The 13,995-nt window shown below is 36.3% G+C and overlaps 1 protein-coding gene across 1 annotated transcript in view; it reads right to left on the bottom strand.

Moving 5' to 3' along the window:
* Positions 1–13,995, bottom strand: part of cntln (centlein, centrosomal protein) — a 33,579-nt gene that overhangs the window by 19,056 nt on the left and 528 nt on the right. Inside the window, exons 2-5 of the mRNA XM_077719144.1 lie at positions 12,719–12,809; positions 11,701–11,945; positions 6,740–6,895; positions 5,379–5,476 (exon numbers count right to left, since the gene is read on the bottom strand). Of these exons, the coding sequence (XP_077575270.1) occupies positions 5,379–5,476; positions 6,740–6,895; positions 11,701–11,945; positions 12,719–12,809 (590 nt within the window). The remainder of the gene's footprint in view (positions 1–5,378; positions 5,477–6,739; positions 6,896–11,700; positions 11,946–12,718; positions 12,810–13,995) is intronic.

The raw sequence follows: 13,995 nt of genomic DNA, 5'->3' as shown, positions 1-13,995 counted from the left end.
ACCACTAATACCACTACTACTGCCACTAATACTACTACCACTAATACTACTACTACTACCACTACTAATACTACTACCACTAATACTACTACTAACACTACTGCTACAACTCTTACTACCTCTGCTGCTACTACTACTACTACTACTACTTTTCCTACCTCTGCTACTACTACTACAACTCTTACTACCTCAGCTACTACTACTACTACTACTACTACTTTTCCTACCTCTACTACTACTACTACAACTCTTACTACTTCAGCTACTACTACTACAACTCTTACTACCTCTGCTACTACTACTACTACTACCTCTGCTACTACTGCTACTACCTCTGCTACTACTACTACCTCTGCTACTACTACTACCTCTGCTACTACTACAACCACTCCTACTACTATGATGACGATAATGAATATTCATGACACACAGTGTAAATGTTTGGGGGGGGGGGGGTGGTAAAAGAACCCCAAAACATTCTAACCTTGACAGCGGAGACAAAGACGCAGCAGCAAAAGAGGCTGGCAGCCACGAGTCCCCGCGTATGGCGGCGTGCGTGACAGCTCATTATGACAACTAAATACGCCGCTACGTAGAGGTGTTGAATTAAAGATGCCTCCCAACAGACTCATATTAAATCAAGCGCAGTGTCGAGGAACAGGAAGGGTGACGGCGTAAAAGACCCCCCCGTCCCCGCGCCACTTCCCCTTGACAAACGGCATTTTGAATCGGCAGCGACACGGCTTGGCAGCCGCTAATCAATGAATGTAAATGTTTAAATTACGATCACAGCCGCGGCAGTCAAACGCGCAAGGACTCATCGACGGGCGGTCTTAACGCCCATGACAGAAAATACTTGTTTGCCTACAATAACCCCCCCCCCCCCCTTCAGACGCCTCTGCGACGGCTGTTGAATTTGGGATGCCGCCTTCTCCTTTCAATTAGCCGTCTCGAGTGGCGCGTTTGGTTTTGGGCCTTGTGGTATTCCGGCAGAAGGCGGATGACTCAATGGGAAACGGTCACCTTTTGGGTGGATGTGTCTGTCTAATGTGGGTGTATCACCTAGTGTTTACTACTATCACCAACTCTACTACTACCAGTACTGCCACTAATACTACTACGAGCAGTAGCACCACCAATACTAATAATACCAGTACTACCATTACTACTAATACTACTACTACCATTACTACTAATACTACTACTACCAGTACTGCCATTAATACTAATACTACTACTACCAGTACTACCATTAATACTAGTACTACTACCAGTACTGCCATTAATACTACTACTACCAGTACTACCATTAATACTAATACTACTACTTCAAGTACTACCAATAATACTAATACTACTACTTCCAGTACTACCAATAATACTAATACTACTACTATTACCACTAATACTACTACTACTACTACTACCACTAATACTAATACTACTACTATTACCACTAATACTACTACTACTACTACTACCACTAATACTAATACTACTACTATTACCACTAATACTACTACTATTACCACTAATACTACTACTATTACCACTAATACTACTACTATTACCACTAATACTACTACTATTACCACTATCACTACTAGTACTATTACCACTATCACTACTACTACTATTACCACTATCACTACTACTACTACTATTTCCACTATCACCACTACTACTATTACCACTAACACTACTATTACCACCACTACTACTACTACCACCACCACCAATACTGCCACCACTAATACTACCACCACCACTAATACCACTATAACCAATTACCAGAATACGGCACCATTTACTGTTATCCCACCAAACAAACTTTCATAAAAAAAAAATCCCCCAAAAATCTCAACCCTAACTAAAATTCTCCATGACATCTGCCTGTCAAAATTTCAAAGTAAACACAACATTTTTCTTGTCCTTCCCCAAACCCCATAACAGCATACCCCCCCAAAAACAACAACCTATCCTACAACACACTTTACTATCAACCACAAAACAAACAAACCAAGTAAATGTCGCCAAAACTCCCCTCAGATTACCCCATTAATAAAAAAACGCCATATTGAAGCTTTCAGTTGACGGACGTTCTAGTGTTGACTTACACATGAAGGAGGACCCCCTGTAGACCCCTCACTACCCGGACGCTAATGGCAATTAGACGGACAACATTTATTTTAGATGTGCCCTTCTCGCAGGCCCAAAAAGAATAGCCAATGAAAAAGAATGAGGGATGTACGCGCGGCGCTTGTCTCCGGCGTGTGATCTGTATTTATGAGCGTTAGCGAGAAAACTACCGCTCTGATCACTAACCACGTTTGTTCCCTTTGTTCTGACGCTTGTTGCGGCAATATTGTTCATCAAACATGCTCGTATTGTAATGATAACAACGGGCAACACCGTTAAGAAACGTAACGGACACTCCACTGTGGCTGATAGACAACGCCGTTCCGAGATGAAAGCGCCATCTTCATAAATAAAGCAACACCGCCAAGCCGGATATTGACGGAGGACATGGCGGTGTACTTTGAAATTCTTGATTTTTTTCGTTTTTTTTTTACTGGGTCGAAGCGGCGCCGGTCCCTGTACACGAAATGTATATTTTAGAAGTGTCTAGACTCGGGCTTTCATTCTGGGAAGCGGGGTCCGACTGTGTACTGGGGTACAAATGCGTTTTTTTTTGGAGAGATGGTGTTAGTATCTGAGGTTAGGGTCCGTCTGTGATTGGACGCTGTGATTTTTTGGGCGTTAATTATGGACGGGTGAAGATAAAAGGAACTTGGAGAGATATTGGTCGATGTTTGAGGGATTTTTTGGTGTTGGGGGTTTTGTGGTTAGTTGTATTGTCAAGTAAATGGAAGGTTCCGGGTTCGATAGTACAAATGTATTGACTTGGAAAAGGTTTTGAATAAATAGAATAGAAGGAATTTGGTTTAATGCAGTTATAATGTGTGTTTTTTTATAGCATTGTTTTTGCATGATGGCCCGCCAGGTTTATAATAAACAGGCCGAAAACTCAAATTATATAACAATTTTGCTTTCTAGATGCAGTTAAAATGTGTATTTCATTTTAAAGTTTTTGGCTGATGGCCCACCAGGTTTATAATACAATGGCAGAATACTAAAATTATATAATTCTGCGTTTAACTGTGTCAGTAAATGCAGTTAAAATGTGTATTTTATTTTAAAAAGATGTTTTTGGCTGATGGACCACCAGGTTTATAATACAATGGCAGAATACTAAAATTATATAATTCTGCTTTTAACTGTCAGTAAATGCAGTTAAAATGTGTATTTTTTTTAAAACGATGTTTTTGGCTGATGGACCACCAGGTTTATAATACAATGGCAGAATACTAAAATTGTATCATTCCGCTTTCAACTGTATCAGTAAATACAGTTAAAATGGGTATTTTATTTTTTTTAAAAGATGTTTTGGGCTGATGGACCACCAGGTTTATAATACACAGGCAGAAAACTAAAATTATATCACTTTTATGCTTTCAACTGTATCAGTAAATGCAGTTAAAATGTGTATTTTATTTTAACACTATATTTTTGCCTGACAGCCCGCCAGGTTTATAAAACACTGGCAGAAAACAAAAATTATATCACCATGCCGTTTTTAACCATATCACTAGATGCCATTAAAATGTGTATTTTTTTTATAGCGTCGTTTAAGCCTGATGGCCCACCAGGTTTATAATAAACAGGCAGAAAACTCAAATTATAAAACAATTTTGCTTTCAACTGTATCACCAAATGCAGTTAAAATGTGCATTTTTTGTAACAACGTTTTAGCCTGATGGCCCACCAGGCTTATAAAATGCTGTGGGAAACGTTGACTGACGAGCTAACAAATAGCAAACGAATATTCCTGTCAATATAAACAATAATTAGATTAGCAAAGGACGGTCTGGGAATAGTTTTTGCGTTTAACAACTTTGCATTTCGTTAATTGTATTTCGTTAGCGGCGGTTTCTGCTTTTTGTTGCTATGCAAAAAATGTAAACAACCGGTGACAAAGATTGTTTACGGGAAACGTTAAAAAGTAGCAAGCCCATCGGGTGTCGTCTAACTGGTTAGAGCTGGCGGCGGACGGGCAAAGAGCGATGTTGCGTGGGTTGGAGTGTCACGGGCCAAAACGCCGCCTCCTGCGGCACGCCATCGATCGGAGCGCCGCTTTGATCGGCGCTACGCGGCGGCTACCCACATAAACAAGAGCGGCGCGACGTGAGACGCTGAGTGGACGCCCACGCGGCCACCCGCTAATTCCTTCGGACACTCGCGTTCGGGTGTGACGGCGGCGGCAACGTTGACAGCCACAAAAAAATAATAATGTATCACATGGTGAATTGAAACTAAACAATACAATTTTAATCGTATATGGGTTTTTTTTAATTATTTTTTGGGTCAATTAATCTTAATGTTTTGACAGCTATATTGAAAATAAAACATAATTTCATATCATTAAGAAGCCCTTAATGTGACATATATATGTATATAAATATACACACACTACTTAAGTACTACTACTACACTACAGTATTATTTTATTTTAAGTCAATTAAATTATTATGCAAAATGAAAGGGAACATTTATCATATTTGTTAAGAATGTAAATAACAGATGATGAAATGTAATATATTTAAATTTTGAGAGGTAATAATTATTTTTGTACAAATAATTATGTTAAAAATACATTTAAACACTAATTAAATGTACTATTTATTTCAAATATTACCATATTTTCACGACTTTTTCATAAAAAACAACAAAATTTGGTGTTCAAACTTTAAAAAAAAATAAAATACAATAAAATTCAATGAAAATATACTTATATAATTGAGTATAAATTGGTATATACATTTAAACTCAAGTATATATATATTTTTTATTTAATTTTATTTTTTTCACTCTGAAAGCCACCCCTTATTATGTTATGTTTTTATTAGACTATATTTCTCCCCAAAAAAATCAAATCATATTAGCATATTAGCATTAGCATATGCCATTTTTGAGTCCTATTTTACAAATACCTTTAAATATATAAAACATATTCTTTATTTTTCTCTCATGGCAAAAACTGCCCCCAAAAATTGCAACTAACACCCATAATTATCTCATTTGAATCATACTAAACTCCCACAAATTCCCACTTTAATCTATAAAAAACTCATCTAACCCATTTCTCAGCATTATATTTATATATTTGTATTTCTAAGTAGTAAATACCCATGTCCTACCACTTGGTGGAATCAAACACTGCAGATAGGAGCGATGGAGGGGAGTTACGGATTGAGGGGAATCGTTTTGGTGGCAGAATTTGATACCGAGAGACAAAGAAAAAGAAAGAATAGACTAACTTGTCCTGGACTTCTCGTAGTTTTTCTTCTTTGGTACGAACTTGTCCTCGAAGGTCTTTGTTAGCCGCCACCTGCCTGGTGACCTCTGCACTTGTACTCTGGTTGGGGGGGGGAGGGAGACAGGAGGGTAAGGCATACGTTGCCAGCATGTGCATTTGAGTGTGCGTTAACATTGAGCTAACGTGCAGGATAACGTGTGGGGGGAGTTGCTGGTCTCGCGACGCGCTTGATGACAGGTCAGGCGCAGCATGCCTCCTCATTAGAGGTACAGTGGCAGAGGGGGTGGGGTGGGGGGGTCGTAGGGGGGGGGATAAAAGAGGTTAAGAGGGAAGTGCGTCTTCCAAAGTGGATGATAGAAAGGGTGTCGCTTGAAAATGGGAATTTTAATTCAGTGTGGGAATGGTTGGATTGGCCCAGTTGTGTATTTTTGTATGGGAGTATGAGTGTGTACTGGTTTGGAGAATGTGGTCATGTGATGTGGAAGAGATGGATTAAAGAGCAATTTCAGTTAAGATATCGGAAAATTATAAGCAAAATGAAAGGGTGAATCCAAAAAAATCTGGAAAATAAAATAACTTGATTTTTTTTGTTATTTTTTGGGTTTTGTTATAACAGCATTTTTTGTGCAACACTAAAATTAGGTTAAAAATATTGAATATATTTTATACATATTTAGAATTATAAAAAATATAACATGATCATAGAAAAATAATATAATAATGATAATAAAGTAATGAAAAAATATATATAAAAAAGTACAAAAATATATATTTAGAAATACTATCATTTTTTATACTAATGGACTTATATTAAGAATAAAAAAATAAATATATGTATATATATATATTTAGAAATACCATCATTTTTTATACTAATGAACTTATACTTAGAATAAAAAAAAAAAAATATATATATATTTAGAAATACCATGATTTTTGTATAATAATGAACTTATACAGAGAATAAACTTGAATGAATTGAACTTAGTTTCAATAGTATGCCTACAAAATATCAAATTATGAATCAAATTGCGTATAGTAAATCCATTTTAGCATCATACTTATGGATTATTTTGTTACTTGTTATGGTATCTCAGTTAATGCCATTAAAAGTGATCATGTTTCACGGCCATTGACGTATAACCATCGAGTTTCTACTTAAAAACACAACCCAAAAACATCCAAATATTAATTTTTTTACCCGATTTCGGTCCTTTTAACGTTCCCTACTTTGTTGTTCAGTTTAATTTATGGAAGCCATGGAAGAAAGTGACCGTGTTGACTAGACGGCAACCAATGAAGAAATCTTTTCCCAAGATAGAATGAGCTGTGCCTAATGAAGTGTCCTGCGGGTTGACCGACCTTGACTTTGGCCTGCAGTTGTTTGACCTCCACCTCCAAAGCCTGGCACGAGCAATGGGCCAGACGGCGGGGGAAAGTGCTTTGCCTCCACTGTTCCACTTCCATCTCCAGAACCTTCTTTTGTTGCTCAGCGCCCGCTAGCTCAGATGACAGCTTCTGAAGGGTGGAAAAAATGGCAAAACTTTAGAGTTAAATGTAACTAATAAGTTACTAAAACATGAAATGGGTCATATTTTAGCATCCTGGCTAACGGGATTTTACCCCAAACCTATTTAGTTTTTGTTTCTGCATTGTAGATGGCTCCAAAACTCATTAAAATGAATGTCAATTGGATTTTTTTGGGAAAAAAATGGAATTTGTCCACTTACTAAAACATTAAATGTACATTTTATGTTTGAACGGTAATAGTTAGCATCCGCGGCTAATGGTATTTTACCCCAAAAATGACATTTTTGTTTGTTTGCCCAATGAAGACTGCAACAAAACTCATAAAAATTAATGTAAATTTCAATTTCTTAGGAAAAAAAATGAATTTTGTCCACTTTCTAAAACATTAAATTATATTTATGTTTGAACAGCAATATGTAGCATCCACGGCTAATGCTATTTTACCCCAAAAATGAAAATTTTGTTTGCTTGCCTCAAGCAAGTGGCTCAAAAACTAATAAAAATTGAATGCCAATTTCAATTCCTTAGGAAGAAAAATGTATTTTGTACGTTACAAAAACATTAAACATATATTTATGTTTGAACGCTAATAGTTAGCATCCGTGGCTAACAGAGTTTTACCCAAAATATGACTTTTTTGTTTGTTTGCGCAATGCAAATGGCCCAAAAACTCATTAAAATGAATTCCAATTTCAATTCCTTAAGAAAAAAAACCTATTTTGTCCACTTACCAAAACATTAAACATAAATTACATCATATTTTAGCATCTGTGGCTAACAGTACTTCTTACATTTTCTCTCCGCCATGCAGATGTCACTAAAATCCCTAAAAAAAATTCAATTTCCAATTCCCGGAGAACGAAAACATGCCGCGAAAAGACATTAGCAACATATTGATGATGCTAAACATCGACTTGGACGCTTTTAAGCAAATTTACGCAAACAAATGAAAATGATAAAGGCCTAATGGCCCTAACAAGACACCCAATCCGTGAAGATGTGCAATTGAAACCACACAATCCCCCAGGTTCGCTCCCAAGTTATTGATATCTGCTTGCCGGCTGACACCTTTTAATAGAAACCTTCTTGTTTTAGGTTTCCGGTGTTTTTTTTTGGTGACACTGACACGGGAGCGTGATGCTCCGGCACCCCATTAGGCGGAAAAGACAGCGGCCCTGTGGTGACAAACGTGGCCCGGAGTGACAGTCAATCATGTCGCGGGAGAAATAAGGGCGGACGGATTGCAGAAATAGACACGTGTCCGAGACTGGCTGTCAAATGCTGGAAAAAAAAAATGGCCAGCGCCAGAAAACAGATGGAACCAAAACGCGGGATTGAACATTTTTTTGTAGGAAATATTTTGTTGGATTAATTGGTGCTGATATGTAATTTTATAGAAAAAAATAATGACCCAATTTAACCACTAATGCGTCCTCATAAATCACTTTTTTAAATGCGATGTTTGTTTTTGAAATAAAACAACAACAATGTATATTACCGTATTTTCACGACTATAAGGCACATTTAAGTCTTAAATTTTCTCCAAAATAGACAGATAAAATAGTGTGCTTTATATATGAACAAATAATTAAAATGTGTCATTCATCGAGGTGCGCCTTTAAATGTGGTGCGCCTTATAGTCCTAAAAATACATTACATTTTAAAACCGTAATGCATAACTTATCATTTGAAAGTCTAGAATATTAAGTAAGTGCCACTTTTGTTCTGAAATAAAGACGTTGAATGTCATTAAAAAGTTTGTCATCTTATTTGAAAGCAAATTATTCAATTTTTTTACTAACCTGATTTTTCATGAATATCGTTAAAACTTTATTTCGTGGAGAATCTAAAACACGCTGCTAGCTATAAAGCTTTACACAAAAAAACATACACTTATCTTTATTTTCCTCACAATTAGTGAGTTGTAAAACTTTTACTTATATATAAACAAAAAACTAAACAAAAACACTTTTTTTTATTTAAAAAATCTCATATATAATACTCACATATATTATTATTATATTTCAGCTATTGGTTCTTAGCATGCTAAATTAATTAGTGCATCTATACATTGTCTTGCCCCAATACCTTCAATGTAGGAATGCTAATGCTGCAAAATGTTAAATATAAATATAAATATATATATATATATCTATATCTATATCTATATCTATATCTATATCTATATATATATCTATATCTATATCTATATCTAGAGATAGAGATAGAGATAGAGATAGAGACAGAGAGATATATATATATATATATATATATATATATATATATATATATATATATATATATATATATATATATATATATATATATATATATATATATATATATATATTTTTTTTTTTTTCTTGAATTTTGCATGTTTTTTCGGTGTGTCAATAAATAATAAACATCTGAAAAAAGTACTATGGTTTCAGATGCAAAGTTTTTGGGAGTTAGATTCGTAAAAATGACCTTTATTTAAATTCTACTAATACTGGCAAGTTTTTTTTCTTCCTTTTTTGGGATCAGTCAGTGGTGGCTTTAATCCAATGATAATCCGCACACTTTACATGAAAGGGGAGGGTAAGACATTCCACGCTTAAAAAAAAGATAAGGCAGGTAAAAACACGAATAACGTCACTAAAGTAATCCTCACGCTTAAGAAAATGATCTTATATGTGGATGATATGCATGACAGGAACAGTCACCTGTGCTTCTTTTTATTATAAGCTTCTTATTCCACATTAAATAACTTTAGCGATTCGATTCTTCAAAGTCAATCTCATTTGGAGAAAGCAGGATTTTTTAAAAAAAGTTTTCACTTTTTACTTTACATTTATATATGTGTATATATGTGTATAGATGTGTATATATAAGTATGTATGTGTATATGTGTGTATATATGTGTAGATGTGTATAGATGTGTATATATGAGTATATATGTATGTATATATGTGTATATATGGGTTTGTGTGTATATGTGTATTTATGTGTGTATATATGAGTATATATGTGTATATATGTGTATATGTGTGTATATGTGAGTATATATGTGTATATATGAGTATATGTGTATATATGAGTATATGTGAGCATATGTGTGTATATGTGTGTATATATGTATGCGTGTATATGTGTATATATGTGTAGATGTGTATATGTGAGTATATATGTGTATATATGAGTATATGTGTGTATATATGTATGTGTGTATATGTGTATATATGTGTATATGTGTGTATATATATATGTATGTGTATACATGTGTATGTGTGTTTATGTGTGTATATATATGTATATATTTGTGTATATTGTGTACATGTGTATATATGTGTAGATATGTGTATATGGGTGTATATATGTGTATACATTTGTGTATATATATGTAAAAATGTGTATACATGTGTATATGTGTGTATATGTGTGTTTATATGTGTATATATGTGTATAAATGTGTATGTATGGGTGTATGTGTGTATACATGCGTATACGTGTGCATATGTGTGTTTATATGTGTATATACATATGTATATATATGTAGATATGTGTATGTACTGGTATATATGTGTATAAATGTGTATAAATGTGTATAAATGTGTATAAATGTGTATAAATGTGTATAGATGTGTATAAATGTGTATAAATGTGTATATATGTGTATATGTGTGTATATATACAAAAAAAGGGCCAAAATATGTTCCCAAAAACCCTTGATGGGCATTGCCACTATTCCAAGCAACCGAATTCCCGGAGTTTCTCCCTCACATGACGCCCCCTTGCCGAGACTTCCTAAGCCAATTACGCGCCACCGTCTGGAAAGGACCCAAAGTCGGTCGGCCTCTCGCCCTTCCCAGGCGAGGGAGGGCAAGAAAACCCGGTTTGTGGCGCGGCGACATTAATACTGCAAGAGTACGAGAAGGAAAACAAGACAACAATGCCTTCCCTGACTCAACCCGTGTTTGCGTATTTGTGTATGCCAGTGTAAGGTCAGGACTACGACCCGTGACCGCCAGTCCGCCTGGCGGTAGCGCCAGAGCGCCCTGGACGTGCAGACGTACTGACACCTAATCAGGTACTTTCCTCTGGCGGCCATGTTGGAAAACGCCAAAGATATTTGGAAGGCCTGTCAGACTAATGTTTTCTTTCAAAATAGCCCAGAAAAGTAGTATTTAAGCCATTTTAAGAGTTACGCATGTCATGACCCATCTCAATGTGGGTGGAGTTTAACATCCACGCTGTCTTGGTGGTCAAAGGTGTCAAAGTGGCGGCCCGGGGGCTAAATTTGGGCCGCCGCATCATTTTCCGCGGCCCGAGAAAGTAAATTATGAGTGTTGACTTTATGTTTTAGGATCAAATTAAAATGATTATAGCTGTATATTATATTTCCTGATTTATCTTTTTTAAATCAATAATTGTCATTTTTTAATCCATTTTTTTCAGTTTTTAGTTCAAAAATCATTTTGTAAAATCTAAAATAATATATAAAAAAGCTAAAATAAACATTGTTTTAGATCTAGAAAAAATTTAATATTCAGGGCTTTTAATCCAGTTCTTTAAATCCATTTTTTTAAAAAATAATCTAAATATTATATCTACTATGCTATTTAAAAGAATGTCATTGGTCAGTGGGAGTTCAAGCCAAAAAGTAACTTTTTTGCGAGCTCGGAGAAAGGTAAAATGGAAGTGACAGCGCTACTGTTAAAAAATTGATCGGAACGAGACAAGGAGACCAATCGTCCATGCGCAATTCACTGATAAATATGTGATAGGTGCCAAAGTTAAAGGAAGAAAGTTACCTGTGCCATTTGTTTGCCGCTGCTGACTTTCTCAGCGAGGGATTCGAGTTGCGCCGCCATTTTTTGGTTGGTGCGCTGAAGCTCTCGGGATGAAAGCGTGGCCTCTTCTTTGGCGTGAAGTAGCGAGTCTACACGCCGCTGTAGAGATTGGATGCGAAGATGTAGGGAGGAAGAGGAGGCGGGGTGGGAAGACTTTTTGAGACGCCATTTTTTCCTCATCTGGCCTCGAGTGCTGTGTTTGTCGTCTGAGAAGATACACAAACATATTTTGTGGTGAGTGAGGAGAATTTTAATGATTTTGTTACCCTTTTTTCGTCTCATTAAACAGTGACATGTACAAAAATAATAATAATTATTATTAATATTGAAAAAATATATACTCATTTTGTTTTTAGTGAACACGTGTCAAAACTGAGGAAGTGAGTACGATACTTGACTTTCAGAATAAAATAACTACCAAAAAAAAAGTTCTACCAAAACGTCCATTCTACCAAACGTCCGTTCTACCAAACGTCCGTTCTACCAAACGTCCGTTCGACCAAACGTCCGTTCTACCAAACGTCCATTCTACCAAACGTCCGTTCTACCAAACGTCCGCTCTACCAAACGTCCGCTCTACCAAACGTCCGCTCTACCAAACGTCCATTCTACCAAACGTCCATTCTACCAAACGTCCGTTCTACCAAACGTCCGTTCTACCAAACGTCCTTTCTACCAAACATCCATTCTACCAAATGTCCATTCTACCAAACGTCCATTCTACCAAACGTCCATTCTACCAAACGTCCATTCTACCAAACGTCCATTCTACCAAACGTCCATTCTACCAAACGTCCATTCTACCAAACGTCCATTCTACCAAACGTCCTTTCTACCAAATTTATACTAGAATTTTTTCTGTATGAATCAAATTAAAAAATTGAGAATAAATATTTCCCCTCTATGATGCAATCAATAGATTTAATTATATACAATAATTTCACAAATTAAAGACATTACCAACAGATTTTCCCAATACCTTGCACGCCGGTGTCGTCATCACGCCGCTCCCCTCCGGAATCCGCCACCTCCACCATGGCGGCGTCCCCAATCAGCCGCCACCTGTCGAACTAAAAACGTGCAAACAGTCAAGACACGGCGCGTAATCTAACACAAACGTTGGACACGTTGCGCTTCTACCCGACGACAGCGTGATCACAGGGCGCTCTCGGTTTAACACGACAAGACAAATCACCCGCCGCCTGAATAATTCACCTGAGCGCTTTCCCGGCCGACGTCGTCGCTCAGCGATATTAGCCGTGACGGCGAACCGGCGGAGGCCGCCTTTTGTTCAATCAACTGTCTCCCGGTTCTACGTTATGACGCGTCATTTGCGCCCGTGTGTGACATCTCCCGGGCGCCAAGATCGTTTGTAGTGACATCAAAGCCGCCCCCCTAACCGCCTCACACATACACACAAAGACACACAAAGACACACACTGGGACGGTCAGGTATGATTTCATCAGCGGCGTGTTTGATCACGCAAAAAAGCCGCGCTAAGGCGACGGGAGATGAACCGTTAAAGAGCAAAGCTCGCCATGACAGTCATGTCGTTAATCAGCCTCGGGGGCGGGACTTAAGTCCGATCTGTTGGAGCCAATGACTGACTTTTTTGCCTATTTTGTGGATTTTGTTAGATGTAGTTAGTCTTGTACAGAGGGTGGTTATCAAAAGTTAAGTAATAGCGGATTATTTATTAGATATATAATATTGTTATGTTTTTGTGACTGATTAGTGAGATTTTTTCAAAATGAAATAGCATTGATAATTCATATTTTGCTTTTTTAGCATATGCAGTCCCTCCAAAGCTCTTTCAGCAATAGACTGCTGCTGCCCTTATTGCAGTTCAATTCAATCCAATCCTATATAGGAAATAATAATGGTTATTAATTGTTTTAATCATATACAATTAAAAAATGAAAGCTGATTTTATAGAAATGGCTTATTTAATTAAATTTGTAAAAAATCCAGATGTGAATTGGTAATTGTTTGCTTTTTAATTAAATTAATAAAAAAAAAAACAATTAAAGCCGATTTTACAGAAATTACTTCTAGAAAAATGTAGATATGAATTGCTAATTATTTGCTTTTCACTCAAACTAATTCAAACAAAACCAATAAAAGATGATTCTCCAGAAATTGCTTATTGAATTAAATTATTAAAAAAAATCAGATATGATTTGGTAATTGTTTGCTTTTTAATCAAATAAATTCCCCCCAAAAATGAGTCAATTTTCCAAAAATTTCTCATTGAA

This window comes from Stigmatopora nigra, chromosome 6, assembly GCF_051989575.1.
Source record: "Stigmatopora nigra isolate UIUO_SnigA chromosome 6, RoL_Snig_1.1, whole genome shotgun sequence".
NCBI classification, from domain to species: domain Eukaryota; kingdom Metazoa; phylum Chordata; class Actinopteri; order Syngnathiformes; family Syngnathidae; genus Stigmatopora; species Stigmatopora nigra.
The sequence above is the reverse complement of the archived record's forward strand: the minus strand, read 5'-3'. Positions and strand labels throughout refer to the sequence as shown.